The sequence below is a fragment of the Prenolepis imparis genome, unplaced genomic scaffold, assembly GCF_030444845.1.
Source record: "Prenolepis imparis isolate NDT839.2.m4 unplaced genomic scaffold, iyPreImpa1.0 SCAF_11, whole genome shotgun sequence".
In the NCBI taxonomy this organism is placed as follows: domain Eukaryota; kingdom Metazoa; phylum Arthropoda; class Insecta; order Hymenoptera; family Formicidae; genus Prenolepis; species Prenolepis imparis.
In genome coordinates, this window is record NW_028141169.1 from 5,643,090 (window position 1) to 5,669,725 (window position 26,636).

The 26,636-nt window shown below is 34.1% G+C and overlaps 1 protein-coding gene across 3 annotated transcripts in view; it reads right to left on the reverse strand.

The window, feature by feature from the left end:
- Nolo (ADAMTS-like no long nerve cord) overlaps positions 1 to 26,636 on the reverse strand; it is a 194,055-nt gene that overhangs the window by 54,178 nt on the left and 113,241 nt on the right. For all 3 annotated transcript variants that reach the window (XM_083049039.1, XM_083049038.1, XM_083049037.1), the window contains exons 3-4: positions 17,223 to 17,275; positions 14,970 to 15,069 (exon numbers count right to left, since the gene is read on the reverse strand). In XM_083049039.1, coding sequence (XP_082905165.1) covers positions 14,970 to 15,069; positions 17,223 to 17,275 — 153 coding nt within the window. The remainder of the gene's footprint in view (positions 1 to 14,969; positions 15,070 to 17,222; positions 17,276 to 26,636) is intronic.

Sequence of the window (26,636 nt, forward strand, 5' to 3'; positions counted from 1 at the left end):
TTATTTAATAATATTTCTAATTTAATATCTAGCAAATATATTTTTAATGCTTCCGCATAAAAATTCAATATGTACCGCATGTTTTTCATATTCATCATACCGTACACGTTACTATGTGTAATCCAAACACGAGTCCACGTAGTTTAATCTATACGCCCTGTAATTCACAATTCGAATTTACAATGCATTACATGACTGCGCTAATTACTCTAGCCGATTCCGCGTCGAATTTGACCCAGTTTCATGTATAGGTTGTCATTAGCCGCGTTGACAGCATATGACCTTCCAGCACGTATCCGTTACGCACACTATTACGTATTGTACGCATCCACTGTTCTTCGGCAAACGGAAATATGATGTACTGCATATGGATAGCGGAACGTGTTTCCGCAATTGTTAGATATATGTGTTTCCGATGACAGAATTAGCGCACACGAATGTAAAAGCTCACAATTTTACATCTTTTTTTAAAACTCTGTTAATTATTAGAAATATTGTTGATCGTTTTTCATTTTTTCTTGAAAAATTTCCTTAGTTTCAAACTTCGATAAAATCTTAAATTAAGGCTCTCAAATTAATTGACCCCTAAAGTCTCTCTAAGTATCGTGTGATTGCTTTCCTTTATTTAATACTGTCAAGGTTGAAGTAATTCATCACGGTTGTCAAGCAGTATTATCTTTTAGGAATAATTTAAAATTATATTTTTAAAAAGCATTTCTTGCTCAAGCTTTATTTAATATGATTTAAAGCATGTTTTCAATTATAAATATAAATTCCGATAACAAATGTCTTTCATTTCGTATACGCTAATCTCGAAATAATTTAGTAAAATTTGTAGCGGAGGATAGACTGTTATGAATCGTGAGTATATTTAATTTAATTAATTTATTACTGCAAATGGTCAAATTTAATTAGAAATCAATTCTGACACTAATTGTAACAAACTAATTACATTATCATTCTTTTATGCTTTTATAAAATAAAATATTATTTTTTTTTATATAATTAATAAATTATTATTAAATGTATATTTTAAGATTTATTATATTTGCTCTTATTTATTATTATCTCCAGTCAATTTATGCAACTCTCTGATATTCGGAAATATACTACTTATTTTAATATTTTATCGCTTATTTTTTAAATGTATTAAAAATTACAACATGCTTTTTGTTATAATCTTAAATAAAAGTTTAAATTACACTTTGTTATCGCACGCCGATGTTATTGAGAACATTCTTAAAACGTTCGCGAAGCGGAGTGCTGTGTCGTCCGCTGTGCGGTCATCGAATTACGTACAAAGTTAGCGTTGCCCCGATCTCTGAAACCATACGCTACCACTCTCTCTCTCTCTCTCCCTTTCTCTCTTAATTAACTTTCAACTTTACTGTGAGTTCAAATTTAGTTCAGGATCACAGATACTTTATAAAATAAAAAAATAAAAAAAACTGTTGCATGCTAATGTATTATGCGGTCGTGTATTTGAAACTCCTGCAAATTTACCTTAAGTGAGAGAAAAAGGGATGGAGAAGAGCAAGGGAGGATATTATCCGATCAAAATAAAATTTTAATGGCAGTTTCCTGAGCATCCCGACCATAAATTCTTCGCGTACGTCTAATATTCGGAGCTTCCTGTAGAGTTCCCGTACTTCTCGCTCCATCCTGCTATTACATCGTACACCCTGGAACGTGAAAACGCGGCGGGATTTGGCAACGATTTCTTTTCCATTCTCTTTTCGTATCGGCGACGCCGCGACCTGAATATCCGGGTACTTTTATCATCCCTGCATCTTGCGCAGAATACGAGGCTTCTACCTCCTTCATTGCTCGTGTAAATGTTGTTATCATCGATAGATATCGTGGACAGTCCGTCTTATTCGCGCACGTATGTATGTACTTTGCGCATTCGTTGCGATATTTTTCGCAAAATAGAAAAATACTAGAGCATGATGATCGATCGGCTCTGTTTGAGCGGCTTCGTTTGCGCGCTATACCTTCATTTATGTAACGAACGCATTCTCATCTATCAATTACGAATACGCGACCTGGATTTTTCTTGATAGTTTCGAATTTGAAGCAGTATATTCTCCCGACTGCTTTAATTTAGACACGTATATAAATTCGCGTTACACCAATCCGTGGAAAGAGAAAAATATTCTCTCTTTTTTTTTAAATATATGACAGACATATTCTCGCTTTTTTTTTATAATTACCGTCATAAAACAAATTACAAGTAATTGCACGTGTAGCAATAATTCAGATGCGCTTTCGTTGTTTATGTATTCTCTGCCGATCGCAATCTTTAATTGACTATGAGATTTGATAATTTGAATATACATAACATAACAACATATATTTCGTTATCGAGAACGTCGATAATTATTGATTAACAATAGGAACGACAAAATGCGTTCTAATTGGGTTAATAAAATTATCGGCGAGATCTGTAAATGGAATGTTGACACGATCACGTCATTTATTATGACTGGTCGTGCGGATCAATATGTTTATCGCAGTTTATTATCATCAACGGGACAGGACTCCAAGTTTGCGCCGCATCATCATAATAAAGCCGACAAATATTATCACTATGAAACGATTGGCGAATAAATTACTCGCGTGTTAATGTCCGATATTAAAGCGCGACGTGTATCGCGCGCAATAAACGAATTATTACGGATTATAGAAGTAGTTGTATGTTGTTTTGCGCGTCGAGAAACTTGCAAAATATTTGAAGAGATATCAAGCATAATTAGCTCGCTTAATTAAAAAAAAAATATGAAACATATTCTCGTACAGCATGTATACAAGTAAAGCGTATAAAAAAAACGAAATTATTTCGCGAATAAGTCGCATGGTTTATATGCTTATTAGTTTTTGCGAGAGATTTGCGACTGCTTTTACGCGAGCATTGAAATATCCGGCGAGCATACAGAGATTACTTAAGTATTATATATATAGTGTGCATATTCTCTTTCTAGAGCCATGAAAATTTGTCTGACTTATGACGTTGTACGATGTGTTATGGTACTTTCACAATTTATTTCGTCCTGTGCTGTACAAGAGATTATTAAACGCAATTAATTAAATGTAATCCTCAACCGTACAGGGTTTCTATAACAGAAATTTTGGGAGACTTCTATTTATAGAGTCTTGCGACAGTGAAATCATCATTTTCGAGGTTGTTCGAATAAACTTTACTTTAGTTCATTGTGACATAAATCACAAGATTATATAAATGCAAAATTAATGCTAAAAATACGTAATATGATTTATGCTACAAAATATACAAAAATGTAAACTTATACTGTGAAAATCTAAATTTATCTTGCAAATTCGCTAGATATATATTGAAAGGAAAGTTTGAAATACAATTAAAAAAAAAATATATATATATATATATTAGAAATTTAACATTCATGTATCCGCCGTTTGTATAAATCGATAAAATCCAATCGATTCGATTGATTGACTGTTTTTTGAGTTTTCCAATTTAATATGCATATCCGCTTTTCCAGATCTTATTACCATTTATTGATTTAAAATTAAATTATTAAGAATGCCAACCACAAGATGGCACATACATTTTTAACTTGAATTGGTACTTAAAAAGAACATAGTTATTACAAAGTACATATAATGTAATAAGTTCTTTTTATTTTAATGTGCAGAATCTGAGAATTTCCGCAAGTTTTAAATTATCTACGAAGTTCTAGATTTTTCACAATTCAAGATTATAATTATATATTCGGCTAAAATCAAATGGGAGATGATCGGAGTAAATCAGATTTAAATTCGAGTCAGAATCGTGAGAGCTTTCATAATCCAACCGGCGGCTAGCATTTTAATTCAAACGTGGATTTAATTTTAGTCATTTGACTTTAACCATTAATCTGCCAAATTATCATTTTCAGGTGATAGATGCATTATTTTCATGCACGGGCACATTTTCAATTTAATTTTCAAATTTTCATAAAGGAATGAATAAATATTTTTGACACACTTTTGTGGTCAGAATAAAACTATTACTTACTGCCGTATTAATTGACAATTTCTGCGGAAGCAAAATATATTATTAGATAAATAGAATAAAAAATAAAACATAGTTCTATTTAAAAAAGAAATATTCAATATTGTATGTTGATCTCTCTCTGCCTGTGTATAGTTGATCTATACTTTAAATTGAAATTAAACTCGTTAACAATATCACGTTAAAATATTTGTAGCAATTGCATTTATCGATTTAATTATTTATTTAATAATTTAAGAGATTATCTATATCATTGTACGTTCTAATTTCGACGAGATTTGATTAAAATGAATAACACAATCACAGTCAGTCACTAACATTTCCTCAAAAAATATTTCTATATCAAAATTTCGTCCTTTTATTTCTTACATAAAAACATTTTTTATTCTTTTATATCTTTATCAGTTTTATTTATATATATATTCACTCCTACAAGCATTTACATTTGCGGAATTACTCATTCTTACTGTTGACAGATTTCAGTTCGACTTTATTAGTTTCCTTCCGTCCTTTGAAATCCCAAAACCCTAAATTAATTTTAATCATCTAGCCGTTTTATCAACCCGAGCACGGCGGTGCGAACCTTTCGCCGAGTTATCGCGTCGCGATGTCGAGGCGACGCGACGGTGAAATTTTCGTCTCGCTCCCACAAATGAATTTTCTCTGTTTTCGTCGTTGGTAAAACGTAGGACACAAGCTCGGTGAAATACACACTGTGCCATTACGAGTGTTAACAGAGCGTACCCAGGGGTACCTACCCGAGAATAGCGAGACAAAGGGAGAGCGAGAGAGAGAGAGAGAGAGAGAGAGAGAGAGAGAGAGAGAGAGAAAGAGTCGAGGATCGAAAGGTGGAAGGAGGATGACAGCCTTGGAAGACTTGAAATCTGTATTCGGTACACGCCTCTCCGTTTCGTTATGCTAATGATGTTGCGTTCCCTTTTCTTCGCTCATTTCAGTTCGCCGTGATTTCTCCCGACCACGGGCTGCTATATAAATTCGCGTAACCGGCCGGACCCGAGTTGACGAACTTTCTTCAGAGCACCCCGCGATTCGTAGTTTGCATTGCGCGTTTTTTTTTCTCGCGCTCGCAGTCAGCCGACATTTCTGAATGTAGGTACGCGCCGAGAGAGCGAAATTACTGATGAGAAGAAAAATTTATCCAGGCAGAGGTTCGTTTTCGCCGTGTGTTGTTTATATTGTGCTTCTACAAATAATTTCTTCGAGATTCGCGATTTAAGCACATCGTATATGATACTCGCGAAATTTGCGAAATTCGCTTCCAATTTCGCATACACTTTTTTCTCTTTTTCTCTTTCTTCTCCTTTTCTTCCCTTTTTATTTGCTATCTACAATATAGGTACATTATATATGAAGTTGATTCATCACTTGAAATTTATTTAATTCTTTATAATATTTTAGGCGTGTGCAAATAATTATTATCGGAAACGCGCGCAACGATTGCTTCCGATGACGTGCGATGATACGCATCGTAATCTATTTTTAACAGTTTGATTCAATACAGATTCGTCGAAACTTTTTTTTTTCGTAAAAAAAGCGATTAAAAACTAAGGCTATTTGTTTCAAAAATCAATCATATATCGACATGTCATGTAGTTTAACAAAATATAAACGTAAAGTGATGTAGTGCATCGATTCGATCAAGATTTTTGCGAAACTGAATGTCCAGTAGATTGGACGCGCCAATTTGTAATTTGTTAATTATCTCGGGACATGTTATCCCTCACACTACGTAATCGTTATTTTTCCTCGAATTGTCAGGTCACGCAACCGCGTATAGTGAATTACGTGTTGTGACCCTAAAAGGGAACCATTTGGCTATGCCATATGCTTGTCGCAGCGATGCATGCATCACAAACTGCGAGTGTCAGAATTGTCGTGCCACTGGGACATGTCAGTCACATGTAATTCAATCCAGCGTCGACTGTGTCTCGCTCAACTTTCGAGTTTCGATAAATAAAACCCAGCAAACGGGAGTAACTAACGATGACCTCGATATTTAGAGAGCGGCTTTGTGCGACAAATTAACGAGTTCGAACGTTCGAAAAAGCAAGTACCATCTATCAGTCATTTTAGATTTAAAATAATTTACATAAATTCGACAATATTTAGTCATTTAAAAACTAGAGTTTATATCACGATTACTTTCATAATATTCTTGTAGATATTTATTATAATAAATATAATATTATCGTGGAGTAATTAAAAAAACACGACGTAAGAAAAATGTATGACGGGATGTGACTTTTATCAAATTCAAAATGAATATAAAGATATTTTTTATCGTGTACTTGATATTCACCTAAAGAAGAAATTAAAAAATACTTTTTCCGAAATCTCTTTATCTCTTGTATATTCGCGATCTATTTTAACGTCTTCAATTTGTACAGATGTAACAGTTTACGCGATCTCGATACAAACCGGTTAACTAGTCGCCGAGAACATTCGCCGCTACCTGTCGTCGATAGTTTCTACAGGATGGCCACTAGTTCGAGAATAATGATTCACCTAACTTCTGTCGTCCGCAATTACTTGCGCATCGCGGAATTGCAAGTAATGCATTATGCACGAGTTCGGAGCATTTAGCTTCGCAAGGAAGTTCCATTATTTATCTACGCGACGCCGTAACAGGATTCATCATTGGTCTGCTTGCGCTAAACGCGATATTAATAGCCCTGTAAAACTGCAGTTACACGACGTGCAATAAAAGTTACACCGGCACCGACTGCATACGCAAATACCTTGGCAAACAATCTAAATGTTTCAACATCCATGCTCAGCCGCTTTCTTGGTTTAAATAAATTTTTCTAATAAGAGAACGCGCAAACAACTTCCTTTTTATACATTTTTATACTCGTTATTTAATATTTTATATAAATTAAGTAAAAAGCTCTCCCAAATTACTTGTCTGATTATGAACGTATCGAATTTTCTTCTCATTAATCCAGATAAGACAAGCTAGCATACCCTATATCAGAGAATACGCAGAGACTGCATACGCAAATACCTTGGCAAACAATCTAAATGTTTCAACATCCATGCTCAGCCGCTTTCTTGGTTTAAATACATTTTTCTAATAAGATAACGCGCAAACAACTTTCTTTTTATACATTTTTATACTCGTTATTTAATATTTTATATAAATTAAGTAAAAAGCTCTCCCAAATTACTTGTCTAATTATGAACGTATCGAATTTTCTTCTCATTAATCCAGATAAGACAAGCTAGCATACCCTATATCAGAGAATAATAACAACTTGATTCATAAAAGATTTATAACGTGTACCGATATTTTAATACATTATATTAATAAACTATATATTATTATTAATATAGATAAAATATATTATATATTATCTTAATATGTTAATATATAATATTAATAATTTATGCGAAATTGGACATTTCTCTGTGTATTACTTCTACATACATATCTCTATTATTAAAAAAAGATTTGAGATAAATTTACAAGTTTGAATATGTAGATGAGAGAAAGGAGATAAAAGAGGAGAGTACGGCGTGTTCCCGGGATACATTACAAATACATATGTTATAACGCATTATGCGTTAATCCGGTATCTCGTTTCCGGAAAAATCCCACAATGGCATAACGAGTCCCGGGCGCGACTCGCCGCACCAAACGCGACATTAATATCCCTTATAGCTAAAGCTACGATTACAACGATTCTAATAAAAGTTGTACAATGATATCGTTTTCGTCCGACGAACATTACGCGGACGGTTTTATCGGCTATATTAATTCCATTATGCAACACACGGATGTGAGAGCAGAGACGAAACGCGCGCGTTAACCATTGCGGATCTGGTTCGGACACGGTCGCGCATCTACGTCGCGGGCAAATCACGTTCTGGTTTCCGGTATATTCACTTTTCTCTTTACCGCGAACCGTGATTTGTCATCATTACTACGGATTACCAGTACCGATTTGATAGCGCTTCTCTCGGTGAATAATTGAAAAATACATTGCGCCGACCTTCCTTCTGTCGTATCAAATACTCCAAAATTCATCGCCAATAGAGAACGCGCAGAATGGATGCGAGCGTATGTACATGTGAGTGATGTTTAAAGATAGAGATTTTAGTATGCTATTTAATTTTACTATGTTCATACAATTTCCATGCAGCGCATGTTGGACGATGTAATAGAAGCTTCCATTATAGAACTTATGGCTATGCCCCTTTTCAGAATATTTCACTGAGAATAATGTTGCTTCTCAGTTTTCTGCGCATATGTATCTGCATAAATGCTACGAACAAAGCGAGTCTGATTATCCTGCACGAGTATTTCCGACGTTTATTTTACAACTTGATAAAAATAGAACTTTCACATTTCGAAACAGAGGAAAAGCTTCGGAGAAATAGAAGTAATTTAATATCCCGTTCTCGGAAAATCATTTTTGATAATGTTGCTCGTTATAAAATTTTCTATTTCTTCTTTTCTTACAACTAAATATGTCAAGAAAATTTCTTTAATTATTTATTAATCGATATTTATAAAGCAAAATGTCTGTTTTCGCATTAATTAAATTTTTAATTGCTTTTGTAATTATTTTATTGTTATCGCTAATAAATAAACAAATATATATAAAAGTCCTTGTTTTAAAAACACGTCAAAGAAATTGTTTAAATTTTCTATATCGTAATAACAAATTCAAATGTTGACACATCAGTAAATATTGTTCTGTTTGGAAAAAAAACATTTAACATTTTTATTTAAATTTGCAAAATACATGGAGACAGTTACAGCTCTATTCAAATAATTAAAAAATACTGTATTCTGTATAATAGAAAAAAATTGCAAATACTAAAACATTTTATCCAATCTTTTTCTCAATCGTACAAACTGCAAGATATGAAAAATTAATTAAATCATAATTATTATAAATAATAAATCATAACTGTATCCAATTCCTTTCTTTCACTTATGTAAAAGCGTTCTTATAGCCTCAATATGCAAGAAAAATAATGTCCTTAGATTTTACTTTCTAATCAGTCGTGAAAATATTCAATATTCTCATGTGTGGCCTCGATTCATGTGCAAACGACCATACATTTTACGACAATACTGCACACGCTTGGTCAAGATACATAATCGTTCAGTGGAACTAAATTGAACTCTAGTTTATATATGCGATTTGCGCTCACCGGAAAAGTATCCAAGTTATTATACCGGATGGATATATCAGACCCATTGTTCGGTAACTGTCCGATACTTGCGGTATTCGTGCAGTTGTATGTACTCGATTCTGATTTGATTAATATTTAACATGCATTCGATAAAAATAAAAAATATATAGAAATAAAAAATATATATATGTGCAATAAAAAATATATGTTGATATTATAAAATTGTATATTTTGCAGAGGGTATTCATAAATTTATCTCGTACATTTACGTATGAAATACACTTCATTCAGAAAAAGCGCGTTTATTTCCATATTTAAATTCTTTCATTCAACATTCATTATCAAAAGGAAGAAGCGCTAATATTTTATAGCAAAAATTGTTTGCGAAATGTAACAAAGATCCGTTTAATTAATAATCTGGTTATTTGATTTTATAGATATAATTTTGATTATTGAAAAATAAAGTATCAGAAACATCGGAAAAATCTTGTTTTGAAATTCTTTTTTTTTATAATCACTTTTTAGAAAATATTTTTGTCATCATCGTAATCTTTTTATAATAAATCATTAGATAACAATTTTGGCATTAATATAATCACATTTTATAAATATTTAAATTAGATTTCATGTATGCACAAAGGTTCTTGTTATATTATATTATATCACAAAAAGTTATATACATATATACCATCTCTGAAGAAGAAACATTTTAGTTTTTGTTCAATAACGTAACGGAGAGAGCACGTATAATGTGTAATATGCGTTCAATGTAGTTTTCGTTTCATTACAGTACGAAATTAATTAAGCTATACCAAAAACTGCGACCCAATAGTAATTATATCGCATGAGGGATAATTTATAACATTTATATACGCGAAACAACATACTGAATACGGAATGGAATAATTGCGAGTAACGCTATACTCTTTTCACAAAATACTAAATCTTTAACTCCACATTTGTATGCGCACCCGCATGCGCTATTTTTTTTTTATTGCCACACGTGAGAGAGAAAATGAAAGAAAAGCGGCAAAAAATGGAGTAAGATTTGAGGCAAAAGAAAGATATTTCGCGGACGTAAATTCCAGTTGGACTTTAACTTGAAATTTACAACGTTCCTGTGGCTGAATTATTGTCCCCAGTCACTCCCGAAGGACCCGCCCGTTAAGCGAAGACCTCCGAATCGAGCACAATTAATATTTGGCCGCGGTAACCTTCGATTACTTTGCGAAAATCTCTTGGAAAGGACTTGTTCCGTGACGAAACCTATCAATTTCCCAACAGTCTGTTAGGTCACAATCACGGATCTGCAAACGATCGATTTAAAAGTTCCTTGCCATCTCTATCGACGATAAATCACCAGATATATTTAGAATCGCACTAGCAATGCAAATATGACTGTGATCGGACATAAATCATGACAAAATTACGCAAAAGATTGATAAAGTAATTGTATCTATTTTCGCTTATGCTTTCGATAAACATTCTATTGAAAACTTTAAACATAAAAAGTCTTTTGTATGAACGTAAAAAGTAAGAAAAATTACATTTAAAAATAATTTTATTAAATGCGTAAAACTTTTGCAAGAAATAAATTCCAAGCTTGAAAAAAAAAAAAAATTTATCGTGTAAATTTGAAGCTGTAAAGACATGGAACATTTTTGTATACTTTTTATCAAATCGTTCAACTATAAATGATCTTCCATAGCTCTCTCTATGTTTTTCGCAATGGGAAAAATTGTTACTGCGCTGGATAATAATAAATCAAATCTTTTTCGATAGCAATAGCTGCAAGGTATCGATAATATCAGAATTGTCGGGATTACGGACGGTCATTTGTACAGAGGGCCGATCGTGCGCTATTGACCAATCATGATCCTCGATTGGATGTGACATCATAAAAAGCACAGAAGCGAAACGGCACTTATGGCTCGCGGAAAATTGTCCATCAGCTTGAATGAGATATGTCCCGCGGACATAGAACAAAATCCACGTCATTTTGACGTGTGAGTAAATGCAACAAATCTTAAAAGAACACATCAGGAAAAATCTCACTCTTGCAACTTGCAACATATATGAATTGGAATTAGCGGAGAAAAATGTAACGATATTAAAAACAAGATCATAAAAATTTATATCTTATTCAAATGAAAATTCTTATACTTTTAATGTTTTTAATAATCGAGAAAAAAGATTTCAAATAAGAACAAAATATATGTGTGTAAATGCAAATGGATGGAATCTCCAAATGCTTTGTTGTCGCCGCATATAATAGAAAATCCTAAAAAAAGCCTAGTATAGAGCGTAAGAAAATTATGAGGCTATTACATTTCGTAGGGATAATCTTGGAAAATTAATGCAGCAAGCCAGGAATATTTTGCGAGCTGATATTTAAACCTACTCCTATTTGGCGTTCATCGTGCGAACGTAATATCTGTGTCCGGAAGAAGCTTCTGATTTTTTTTTCGTTGTCCGTCATTTCCAAACACTTAAGTCCGCATAATAAGATGCATTTATTATGTATCATGCACATATGTTTTATAATTGTATTAATATATGTGCGCTAATATTTTGCAATAAAATTCTGTTCCGCAAAGATTTTCTATTAATAAGAAAGAAAATCATAAAAAAGATATTTTCGAGACTTATTTTTAATCTGTAGCCATATTTTTTGGACGTATTAATAAAACGAGGAAGAATAAAGAGAAGAGAAATAGGAGCCGCAATTTACATATTTTCATTATATAGGCTGACAATATAGCTTACTGCGGTCCTAACCGCAGTAGTAATACATACATAGTACCTTTGCATGCGCGTTACCCGGGAATGTAAATTAGCGAACAAAGTTCAGTCCGCCGCCGTCGGCAGAGGACAACAAAACATTTCGATCCAGTTAAACGAAAAAAAATATAACGTGTTACGTATGCGGAGTACATAGCGCAAAAAAGTGAGAACGCGAGGGTGTCAACAAAGCGTTTCGCTTATAAGATTGACAGCACTGCTTTGTGAACAGTCATCGATGTCTTTGTTGCATCATGCATAGACAGACAAAGAGAGAAAGAGAAATTAGAGCTTGTCAAGCCCCAGCTTCGTCAGCTTCGTCTTTACTACTACTAACATAAATTTCTGCTAAACGTTTAAGCAACAAAATCCGGATTATAGCAACAAATTAGCACATAATTATCACTAAATTAATTGATAAGTGCGATTTTATTTGGTAATGGTTGCATTTATGATTTAACGCGGATTTAAGTGGGAAGATCAGCTTAATATGTGTCATGTATGAACATAGTTGAATGCACTTTCTTGTGCGGAGCAAGCGAAAACGAACATCGCCCTGCGGGCGGAATGTCACGTCGTCGCGTCGGTCGCGCGGCGACAAAGGCATCTTCCCATCTGGGATCTACGGTGCTTTGCGCACTTTTACGATTTTACGAGAACTCGAGATATATAATACGATCCCTCGAGAAATTCATGCCGAGCAAATCGGTTAACGACGTCAATTTGGGTCGAATGTCGTCGCGTTAATGCGACCAGGGTGTTAATCGGTACGAAGAGTGACATCGTTTATGTCGCTATCTGATGCATCCTGACGCGAACTTGGAAAGTATTTTCTTTAAAAAAATTTTTGACATCTATTGATATGTCAAAATTTTTCATAAAAAATATATATAAAATATGTATATAAAATATATATATATGATTCATGATAATAAAATAGAATAGCTCTAATGACATAAAATTGCAATCCTTAAGATTTCTTTTAGCATAACGAATTATTTGCAAATATTTTAATTCGTATTTTTATCCCTTGCTGCAACTAATAAAAAAGTAACTTTAATACACATACATATTATCAAACCGCGCATTGTAACAATTGATTGGTGTACGAAAACGTGGGAAGTGATATATGGAATTATAATTTCGTCAAATATATACTCGTGGGAAGAAGCCTGCCATTACGTCGCGATCACACACTGAATAAAGCCGGTGGAACCATCTCTATCTATCGATTTTGACACGTCAGCCTCGATCGACGTGTGATTTATTCGAAATTTCGAGTAATGCGAAAGACATTTCGTCACTTGAGATTCAATAAATTAATTCGACATTTTTTCTTTTTCATTTTTTTCCTACTTCGTTAATTTAGGCCAAGGTAGAGAAAGCGATTTAGCTAATTATCATAATTATGTTTGTACAGAACGCGCCGAACGCACACACGTATATATAGATGTTCTTATTAGATATTCCGACAATCATGCGAATACAATCGCGCAATTCAGAGTATAATTGTTTTATCGTAAATTAATAATAATATCTCTCTTGAATCTCTCTCCATTCGGGTTAATTATCCGCGATTTTCCCATGACTTATATATACATGTATATATATCCGTTCTATAAATACACCATCGTTCTGATGCATTCTAGTTAAGAGTTAAGGGAAAGAAAGTCCGTATCGGTCGATATCGATCGGACGCGGAAGGCGTCGACGAGGCGGAACTGTCCAATACGTACCGGCTGCATTCACACCCTCAAACCTGTCCTAAATACGAATGTAGGTCGGGTCAGCTGCAGCATCCCTAACGTCCCGTCGGGGGTTACTCCGGATAAATGCAGAGCGTGCGTATTGGTTGTAACCGCGGCGCAGTGAACGTGCTTATTCGCGAGAGAAAGCGCTGTCGGCTGTTATTGCACCAATATCGAATTCATCATGTATATCCAATTTACGTCCCCGGTTGGTATAATATTGGTGCTGGGGCGCATTGAAATATTTAAGAACGATTTGCGACAATAAATGTCATTTAATTCGCAATCGACGCGATCCATTTGCATCAACGATATTTTATGCGCTCCCACTCACCCAATGAGCGTAAAGTAGCAATGTCACTGTTAAATGTATCGCGATTAAACGATTGATTAATATGCGAGAACGGTTTAAAGCTATAAATTAAATGTGTTTAGGTATATGTATATTTTAAACGTGTATACACGCGCGATTACATCAGTGTTTTACCACAGAGACGCATTATTTTAAATTGTAGATAAAGTTAATTGCTTTGTATTCCACATCGCGGATACGTATATAAAAAGAATATGTACGGGGAGAAAAAGTCACCAACAGCCAGAGATTCAGAATGCATCTCTATATATTTGCATAACGGAAAATCAATCGTAGTTTCACCACATCGAGAACTACTTTGTAACATTCGCTTTGAATACATTGCGGTTAAAGCGGAAACGTTGCGACTTGCAGGTTTTTGTTGTATATATTTTCTATCGCGTTGAAAAACGATTCGAGAATAACAATTTTTCTGTTTTATAAGAGAATGTCAATCACTTTTGAAAATTACTTTAACGATGCAGTTAATTTCCTTCTCGGCATCGTCATTCTATATCCGATCCGACTGTAATCGCGCGAAAATATGTAATGTTGGACATAGAATTGTACTACTATTTTGTTTTGTTTTTTTTAATGATACGCTTTGATCAGTTTAAAATTTAATTCGGTAAAATCAGTTTTTTGATAGAACGGTTTTCGCATCTTGCGTATTAAAATTTATTTATTTATTATTAGCACAGCTTCTATTTTAGCCCAGTTTATTTTAAATATTTTAATTAAACATTTATTAATTTGATTTGTTATTTCAGAAAATTCAGTCACAGTGTTGACGAGATTTATTATAGCAAAAGTATGAGAAAAAATACGACGAGAATTATTTTGAGAAAGATATTCCTATACAAATTAAATTAATATTCGAAAACACACTCACCTCAGGATTGCAGATTTTATATTTGGTGGTCCAGCCTCTGCCCTTGCACGGTTTACGTCTGCATCGACGCTGTTGACGCGAGATTCCACCACCGCACGTCCTGAAAGACGAGCGGAAAGATTTATCAGCGAATTATAAACTTAATGATTGCAAATTATTTTTGAATGCAACTTCAACCGCGTATCTTTCCCGCACGCACGCTTATCCCCAATAAACTTTTCATAATCAAGTCGCGCTGAAATCGTCAAGAGTTTAATTACATTTCGCCGCCGCGTGCCGGCGCGACGCACAGTTATTTAATTCAATTCACTACTTCACGCTAATTCCACGAGCGATCTTTATTCGCTGGAAAATTGTATTACTTTGTACGAATATAAGTTAGTTCCACTCCGAGATTGGCGCAAAACATATTTGCTACTAAAATGAAAGTGTCATTTATAATATTAAGTGTTCTTGCTCAATCAATACGTAAATCGAAGTCTTCTATTCACAAATAGCTTCAAGAGTACTTCGATTAAAGCCGAATTCGTGAAAGATTTTGATTGCAGTTATTTTAAATATTCGTTCCAATGCGAAAATCCAGCGGATATTCTTCGAAATTATTGAGTAGCACGATATGGTTTTCTAAAGCTGCAAATAGAATTAGATTCAAAAGAGAGACGTATGTCAAAGTGATAATGTCGTGCTGCGAAATTTTCAGAAACGATTTGATACGAGAAAGAGAAGACAACAAATCTAATGGATGAAAAAATGATCGTTAAATAGAGAAACAAGCGCGAGCTGGCTGAGCATTCTCAATTTGGCAGAATGCAAATAGTATCAATGGTTAATACTTAGGAAAAAAAAAGCTCTCCATATATTCCACTTTACATACATAAAGCCCTTTGTTTGTGCGTAAAAACGAATCAGTGGATTATTTATAGCGATACAGTAGCCATCATTATTAAATGCTTTGTCGATTGTGTGTGTATGTGTGCGCGTGTGTATATGTGTAAATCGATCATGACTTGGCTCCAATTTTAGAAAAGTTGATACCGACTGCATTATTCTATACAAAAAGTAATTATCCGCTTTGAACAATAACTAATGCGCAAACAATTAGTTAATTGGAATAATAATACATGGCATACATATATTATATATATACTGATTAATTTCAATTGTGAAGCTTTGTAATTACGTAAATATCGAGAAACAGTAAAAATTTTTAATCTGTTCATAAATAATGCATCAAGCACAATATGCAATAGCCTATATCCTCTATTATTTACTATTATATTAACTTTATAACACTAATTGAATTACCTAAAGGCTGCATATTTACTACATATGATAATAAGTTGTTACACGCAATATATTATCATTTTTAGTAATAAATAAAATTCATTGTACAATCACATTAATTACATTATCTACATAATAGCGTTATCAGCGCGTACTTCTGATTAGCGATATCGTAGTAATTGAGATTGTAATAGAGACGAAGAATATGTACAGGTGGCGTACAGAAACATCAATAAGTAGAATGCTGTAGATCACACAATAAGCTTGCCCGGCCAAGTGCAGTTCGCAAGTTGTAAGTGCCATAAATTGCTACGTCTCGCAGTTCCAGCCACTTCTGTATAACTGAAAAACGAGCGGGGTGAGAGTCGAGAGAGAACAAACTTATTGCCGGTGGTGGCCGCCAAAATGAGTTCCGGAACGCTTAACATTCCGGCTACGTTACTCGGCAGGAGACTCAATATTAGAAACCGTATACGAAACACAGGCGATGAGAAATCGCGGGGATTGGATCATGTCTTGCATGCGAAAGGCCGATCACCGTTGTGCTGGAAGCCCTTTTAGTCGCGCTGTTACCAAACAATATGTGGCGCGACGGATGTAGCATTTTTCGTATCGCCGAGTTTGTTTTTCGAATAAGTACGATTTTTTGATCGAGAAAAACAGAAACTTTTATCTCGCGTGTACACAGATACGTGTATATGCGTTTTATTAGAAATACTTTATTATTACGAAGAGAAAATATGAGATAATAAGATATGGCAGTTCTTGAATGCGAATCTTTTCTTTGTGCTTACAATTTGTGTCTTATTGAGTTAAATGCAGCATTTTGCGCAATCTCGTGAGCTCGGTTTTAATCGCAGAAATTATTAAAAGACATTTTATATGACTGTAATTATACGATGCTATAAAGATAAGATTTTTTAGAGGACACTAAAAATTAATTAAAATTGAAACAATATGTTTACTTACCTTGTACATGGCAACCACTTCGACCAAGGTGACCATTCTCCCCAGCCAGCGCTCTGAAAGATAAAATAAATAAATTACGTTTATTTTTATGCATTAAGAATATGTTAAATTAAAAATGACGCAAAAGTATTTATCGTATAGAGAGGCGCCATTTACTCCCAAGTTTCATTTAAAACGTATTATACAAGTTTATTATACAACATAAGTTTTATGTTAGTATCATTAGCATGCTCATTTATGCGCTATCTCGATTACCTCGCGATGACATACGTTCAATGCACATTTAAAACGATTTTTCTCCGTAACGACGCTTTGTCTGAGAGACATTATTCCGCAGGCTTGACTTGTTTCCCAACGCGCCATTGCCCCCATTACAACCCCCTGTCTCCTGTTGTCGAGACTTTTATTTCGCTCATAAATGTGTCATTCGAGCCGACTACCAGCAGTAATCGACATCTGTAATGGTCTTCTAGTGGAAACGTAAAACGTGCTTCAGACACCCCGACGCCTATGCGTATCGATCGCCATATTCCGATCAATAAGTTCGCGAATATACGTGTGATAGAAATTTGACCAGTCACGCATTCGTTTGTCGAAATTCTCGGCACGTCTCCGCGTCTAAAACAAGCAGATTTCGAAAATTCACTTCCGCCATGCGGAGCCGTCCTGGCGAATTCATGTTCTGATGTTTTACGGTAAACGTGCGCCGATTTCGGCCTATTTAAGGAACCACGAAAGAATATGAATAATAGACGAAAAGACGTGATTTTATCAATATGTAACATTATAAATATCTTTATATATTTAAGAAGTTCATTTAGTAAAATGGCTTAGCCACTTTTATCAAGACTTCTATTAAATATATTTTGAAAATATATATATAGTTACATTTAATATAATTTTATTTTATAATTAATAGAAATTTTAAGATTTACATATTTAAAAAAGATAATTTCATCTTTTTAAAATACTCGATAACATATATGTATAAATAATAATATTTTCTTAATATATTTACATAATTCATATCTCCACATTTGAGACGATTGCATTCTCACGCGCGATACATTTGATTCCGTCATAAGTAGATAAAAAATTCCAAATTAAAATATTTTATTTTTATCCTCTCTCGAAATGGCAAACGATACGAGCAGAAATTTCCCTGTCGATCGATTTCGCTTCGATTGCGCTTATTCCTTACTCATAGTTTTGGATAATGAATCGTTGTATCGGTTTTTCATCGAAAAAAAAAAGAGTAACGATGGAGAGAACAATTAATCCTTTTTATCCGAGAATTCGTTCATTTCCCCCTCCCTTCATACCGGCTCTTGTTACATACATCACATACGGAGAGAACGAGAGAGCATTTCTATGTGTTACGTTAAAGGCTACCGGCACTTTCCATGAACTCCAACTGTGAAATTTATTTCCAAGGTGCTTCTTCGTGCTTCATTCGTTCACCTTTCTTCCACTGTCTCTTTCATTGCACCCACGTTTCACATCTACCCGCGCGCGCTTTTCAACGCTAGAATGTTGAATTATAGAAGACCGAAGCGATAGATAGGAAAAGCAGGGATAGCGAAAGAAAATGTGAAAGTCAAAAGGGCAAAATGACGATACAAAGAGAGAGATAGATAGATAAATTTAAAGGAAGAAAGAAAAATGTACAGAGATAGCAATGAGGGAGACGTAAAATCGTTTTGACAGAAAAAGGCAGAAAGCTTTTAACGTGATTTTAACGTTGGTTGTTTTATTCGGAATTTTGCGCGATGAATAATGACGGCGATTCGAACGAGCTCTGTGATCGTCATAAAAAATCATTGATGCTCGGAGATTGCGGCTGGTTTGTTGTAGTGCTGCAGCTTGCACATTGCACATTGAATTTTCAAAATGCATCTCATCGGCTATTATCCCGTTTATCTTCTCCGGTTTGTGAAAAATTATTGCCGATATCCATCCACGAGCAAACAATAGCATGTTTATGATCAAGCCGTGTAATAATGTTCAAAGTTATTTCTCTGTATTATTTTTTCTCTTATAAAATCACGAGACAATATCAGACACAGAATATGTTTCAAAAATACGTTCGATTTCTCGAGCAGTTGCGTGTTTAATGCAAGTACAAAATTATGAGAAAAATAATAATAGATAATAATAAATAAGAGAAAAATAAAATGATAGAAGATAAAATTAAAAAATGGGAGGTTTATATAATGTTATGATATTTGTAAAGTGAGAGAATATACCGAGAGATATACAAAATATTTTTATAAAGGTTCATAAATTTTACATATATAAATAATAATGTCTATATAAGAGTGAAAAAATAGTAGCATAGATTTCGGCTTTGACTTGAAAGAATGTCTGCAATGCGGTGTTTCTGCCTACACACCACTGCAAACATAACTGTCATTAGTTATAATAATACAACGACATATATTCTTCGTAAAATTCTGATATTTCTCTCATTTAGTAAATATTTCTATAAATATCTAAAAAAAATTAAAGTTTTTAAAAATTAAAGTATTAAGTTTTTCTCGGTGTTCAAAAAAATTTTTTTTCTTTGTTTTTTTATGTCGAAATATTTAATTGTCTAACTTTTAAAAATATATCGCAAGAAGAAAATCACATATTATCCTAAGATTATTAAAAAATATATATTTCAATAATGCAATTAAATCTGAATAATAATGAACAAGTCGAAGACGAAATGTACTTAATTTAAGATAATCATGGAGTAGCAAGCTCGCAGTCTTAGAAATTGCTATTTCGTTATAAACTCATATTTTTAAATTGAAATTTTTATTCGTGGAAAAACTTCTTGAAAACAAGAAGACAAAAATAAAACGACGAATGTAATACACATATATTGCGCTATATAAGATGTATCAGTTATTATAAATCATTAAAGACGTCAAATCAAATCTTATGTGAGTTTTAGTGAGGAATTAACTTCGAATGGGAATTTAAATAATTGTTTCGATTCACATCATATCCTCGCATCATCTAGAATTGCGATCTCTGGCGAATTGGCATCGCAAAGGGGAGAGGGGTGGCAGTGATAGCCCGATAGCCGATCTCTCATTCCGCAATGCGGGCTTTCGCCGTGCCCTATATAGGCATGACACTAGCCCAGTCGCTGTACCATTCTAATTTGGCACTTTTATACTCCCCTGGGAGGGTCGATCGTCGGTAGGATAAATCTCGCCCAGAGACCAGGCTTTTATATACGGTCACGTCCACAAAGGACGTTCTTTCCATAATTCCATTCGAACCGGCGCGGCGATTACAGGCGCAGCAAAATATGTAAATTGAGCATGAAAGCGAACGATAGCCGCGAACACGAAATGAATGCGACAATGAAAATGTTAATGTTCATTATGTAATTCGTAAATACGATACGAAAAGTATAAAAATATGATAACAAAGATAATAACTTTAAATGAATAGCGAATTATAAATTTAGATAATTAAAATGCTATCTTAAAATACGTGTTTTGCAATATAAACTTTATATAATACTGTTAAAAGATCAACTATCATTTTGACAGACTGAGAATTAATGTCTTAGTCTTCTGTGCATTCTTATTCTAATCGTAAAGGGAATAAATCTCGACTGGGGTCGTAAATACAGTGTATCTACTCAACGCCTTTTCCGGTTACATAAACATATTACCCGGCTATGTAAATGCACGTGTACATATGTATGTACATTGGAAGGAAACAGGGGAAGGTAAAGAAAATCAGACGGTACGACGAAGAAAGAGGAGAGAGAAAGAGAGAAGACAAGGAGGAAGGAGAACCTGCTGGTAAGAGAGAGAAGGTAACGGGCTCACTATTCCCAATTCCCACCCAATCTAAAATCAATCTTAGTTCGTACTCTTAGACGAACTGGAAGTGAGATTCTAAAGGGATCGGTAAGACGAAGGAGGATACAGGAGCGAGAAGAAACGATGGAGGGGATGGACCGATCACTTTTAAGCAGCGTTGTGCAAGTCTGCATTATTCAAACTCGCGAGCACCCTCCAAGGAACACCCTTCTGTCTTTCCCCAACGCCAACCCTTCGTTTCCACGTTTCACCCTTCTCTGTCGGCATTTCATCCATTTTCATCCCCGTGATCCACGATGTTGCATCTTCACACCCTGATTTTTTTTTTCAACCATCAGCAAAGCCATTTTCTCTCATCCGCTATTTCGATCGCGATATTTTGCAACTGCAACGATCATTCATTCAATTTTTATTCGTATACGTTAATTTTAATTTGTCTTCGACCATTTCTTCTTTCGCAAATTGATTAATGCAATGTTATATTAAATAATAAAAATCTTATTTTTTTTATATCAAAAGCAAGTAGTTCAAATAATAATAAAATAATATCAAATATTTTTTTTTATTTTGCCAAGATCTCACGAAACTCATAAATTATTCATAAGTGAATCTGAGACAATATACGCAATAAACTGTTCGAAATTATTCAATATAATTAAAAAAAAATATATAAATATATATATGTATATTAAAAATAATAGAATATAATAATCATAAAGATATATATATTCAATATTATTTTATCAATATAAATATTACTTTTTCTCAAGTTTACTTATCTTTTACAATCGAAAAAACGTGCCAATTTATTTTAAAATGTAAAGTAAAAATAATATTAAGAGGTGTTATTTTCCATCAAAGTTTTGTTCGACAAGTTCTTTTATTAATTTTTTGTTTTCTTAAAGATTGAAACGTTTCTGTCCGCAGAGATACTTTTTCGAGCGTTTTTTTATATTTTCTTTTTTTTTCTTCTTTAGTCATATCCCAATAGTATCTGATTTATACTGCTGCCGAAGTCAATACCCGCCGTCAATATTCGTAAAATCCCCGATAAAAGGGACTCTTTTCCTTTTCTACCCCTTTACGGATTCAAGAAGATATTCTCGGATCTTTGGCGCTTTTGATTTTCTCAGGATAGCACCTTTCGATATCGGTCACCTTTCGTGTTGTGTCGCTCGCAGCTCGCGCATTTGCAGTTTTCCCTCTGCAATTTCTACAGCTCTGTCGGAGCAGAGCCTCTTGATTTTCTCAATTTCGGACGCTACGTAAACACCTCCGGAAACAACTGTAAACAATCGTAAACTCTGGCAGTGCTGTGCTGCTCCACTAGTGTTTCTGTTCCGCGTAATTCTCGCGCTTACTTGCCCCAGTCTCTTAATTTCCCTCGCCTTGAGCGTAACGCAAACAAGACCGCACATATAAACTCGCTCATACGCGGAGAGCATCGCATAATGAATGCCTCGTCGTCTTCCGCGTCCATCATTTTATGCGAGGTGTTGGAGTGCATCGAGCTCGTTGCACCTTGAGCAATTGACGGTCGCTCGTGACGTTGCTACGCTCTAGAGAATGTTTAAGTGCGTACCCTCATCTGATGCATCCTCAAGACAAGGGCAGAGTTTAGCGGGTTAAATTTGACTATAAATTAAGAATGCAGATTTTACATCAAACTTTTCGTTTCTCGAGATAATAATTCTCGATATAATTTTTTTTTAAACATAATTATATAAATTAATTATACACTATTTTATATCATAAAAAATTATGTGTCAAAGAGAGAATATTGTATTGTTTTTCAAAAGATGCAGAGAGAAGATATTATTGTGTGTATGTTCTATATATTGATTCATTATAAAATGTACAACATAAGAAATGATTTTTAGATGTAACGATATAAAGATTGTCTCCTCAGTTATAATCTTTCTATCAAAAATTAATATTATTTATAAGAAAATTGAGAGATTAGTAGTAATATCAAAAGTTTATTTGTTTGACAAAAAAATTAATCTGCATTTATTTCGCGCGTATGTAGATGTAATAAAGTATGCGAAAAGATTTAGAAAATGACTGTCAGTGATATGAGAGATAATAACGGGTTAAATCGAAGATTTATCTATTATAATATTACATAATCTCTTTTATGCACGATACCCAGCGCCATTTCCAAAATATAAATTATGTTTTCAGGATAAACCGATTCGCGCGTATATATCACTATATAAAACTATTTTCAAGGCGGATGTTTATGGCGGCAAATTATGATACATTGAGTCATATTCCGTAGTTTATATGTTAACGTTACGGGTTGGCGAGAAGACGTACGGTCGTGACCAAAGGGAAAGAGAAACGGTATTAAAAAAAGGGGCGCGTAATAGGCTTAGAAAGACTGATGTCTTAAGTGGGATAAGAAGTAAGCCGTCGAAATAAATCTCGTGGAGTTTTATTTTTTTTTCGGAATCACAAGCGCGAGTGCCGTTAAGGGATGCTTCGAGACATGTGCGTAATATACTATGACGAAGCTAATGAATTTCTATTTGCACAATAAAAAGATATAATGCGAGATAATAACTCGTCCCTTCGAAGAATAGCATAAATATTTAAAGAGGATTTATTCGTGATGAGAATCTGTCTACTTTTTACGATAAAAAAAACTGAGACAACAAACAAAAATGTAATTTCATAATAATATATCAAAGAAGATTTTTCGATATTAGCGATAGACAAATGAGAATGACAGAAATTTCTTCGGACATATATGTTCATATACACGTGCGTACAAATAAAAAATTATAAAAGTTATAAAAATCTCCAAAACAATATCATATATAGTAATATAAGATCCATTCAAAACTATTTATTTCATATCAAATCATAATTAATAATTGATTATTTTCTTACTAAATCTCTCTTTTCTTTTATATAGAATATAATATTATATTCTTTGTTAATTTTGCATTAATATTATATGCAAGAAACGTTGCTTTTATCTTTAATAATGAATAAACTGCGCTCGATAAATACTTATCAAATCACCTCACCATTTTGCATTAAATTTCTCTTATCGATACGGTGAAGAAAATGATTGAATAGCGTGTTAATGGCAAGTTACATTTTCCGTTATCTCAATGTCCTTTTGGCTAACTAAAGTATTCGCTGATAATACTCGAGTGTTTTCTTTTTCCGTAGGCAACAAGGGACAATTGGAGAATGCAGACTGAACGATCGGACTTTTAAGCAGATTCCTCACTTTGCGCCTGCATTATTCAATCGCCTCTCTCCATCGCCTCCGTCGGTGCTTTCGTTCCCGTCACATTCAGTCCCGGAATTCCATTCTCGCGTGCAGGTGTCAATTTGTTTCCTCTCTCATTCCCCTTATGCGTCTTCTCGCTTCGTTCCAGCCTTCCCTCCTCGCCCTCTCGCCCTCGCACCCCCGGACCACCAAAACGCTTCTCTCGGATACCGAGGGGGTGAAACATTAGACTCCCAAATTATTGAAAGCAACAGCGGAGGACAGTTTCTCTTCGTCGCACGCCGCCTCGATCGCTCTCCTTCTCCGTCTTCCTTTGTCCCCTCCGGAATTTAACCCCCCCCCCTTTCCCTCTGCCCCATCAACTCGCCTTTCTCATTGTTAATAGAAGCCCCAGGACCACTTTGACCGAATCTCAGATACGCATCTTAGTGGTACCTTCGTGGCGCGTCACCAAAAGCATTCTCAATAATCGCCTTCCCTCGTTGTTTTCGGAAAGGTTTCGATTGAGAATGGCACTCGCTTAACCACGTCGGATGCTGGATGCGATTATCCCAAATGCCCTGTCTATCTACCACGACGGTACAGCTGCGAACGCTAATCGAATTCTCGATATATACTTGCGGCTTAACCTTGTCTTTCGTATTAATATCATGCCGTTATTATTCGATTAATATCGGATATCGGTTACACGTGATGATTTCATTTAAAAAGTTGCACATCCAGAGTTACATTACACGTGATGATTTCATTTAAAAAGTTGCACATCCAGAGATATGTTCCTACTTTCGTCTATAAGATGCGTTCGTATAATTTGTTATTTTTTCTCTCCGTATATATATATCAGACACAATGTAATAATTTAGAATATAGTAAATATTCTATAATTGTCTTTTAATTAATCGATAATTTAATAATTTTAATTATTATTTTTGTTTCTCCCTTTCTCTTATATCGCATAATTTTATATGTATACATATTAACATAGTAGTCTTATTCAAAGTACAAATATCTATAAAAAAATAAGAACACAGGAATATAGCTCACAAAAGTTCACTTAATTTATATATATAGGTACATATATATATTATCATTGGAGAATATTTTCGTGAACCACTGTATATTTAAAGTAAAAAGAAAAATTCTTCTAGACATTAATGTCTCAGATTTATCATCTTAACGTGGCATTTTAAAATTTATAGCTCAAGCATAATTACATTGAATTAAACACGAGTTGATAATAGAAGAAAAGATCTAACAGACACAATTCACGTCGCAATATTCACCAAATTCGTAAAGATATGTTTAAAAGAATTTGTGAAAAACATCACATTTGAATTTTCAATCACGATAAAAGTAAATATGTCTGCAAATAATTAACACGAGCGATTAATCACTGATAATCGCGACATTCGTTCGTCGCAATTACGGGACATTTTACGGTGGATTACATTATCGGTGACAGTCCTCGATATGGTCGGAATCGTTGGCTCGGTCTCGTTCGATAAACAAAATCAAATCGTATCGAGAATCTAGCCTTTTGTGCAAATCACTTTCCGCGTCGATGTACCGTGCAAAAATACAAATTTTCATTCATTTCGAACGGGGGCGCTCGCAAAATGCGCAAGGGGGCTCGTATTGACTGTACGTTAAATACAGAATGATACCTCGGCGAATCGCTTTATGGAGCGATAAAACCGAGGGGATGGGATCGTTACGCTTCCCAGTCGGGCTTGTAATATCCTCCGATAACAGGGAAGGGATTACTCCTTGTATTTATGATTATTCGCGGTCTCTCTGTTTTTGTTCTACCTGTGATTTCGGCTCGAATCTTATTAACCTTGTCGCGCGATTATCTGCCGGAATTAAAGATTTAACAATGTGACAGTAAAAAAAATCATAAAAACTTTAACAGGCGATGAGATAATTTTGTTTGAAATTGAATTCAAGTAGAAACTCGTTATGAGTCGTTTACTCGTTTGTAATTGCTAAAATATGTTTGGGAATATTATTTACTTTCATTATTCAATTTTTAAAACTATTATAATTATCAAGAATATAAGGTTCGTCCATTGTTATCGTATTATATTTACAAGACTCGTTGTACGTTGCTAATTAGGTCAGTGAAATCGATGTAATTGTTTAATCATGATTAGAGTCTTTGCATAATTAATAATTCATATTTGATTACACAGCAAGCTTAAATATGTGTTTGAGTTGGCCTATAGATATAAATATGTGTATTGAACTAGCCTATATAAGTCTCTATAGATTCTTTATAGGAATATAATGCTATATAAATGCAGATTTTTACACAAATTTGCGACTAAAAATAATATT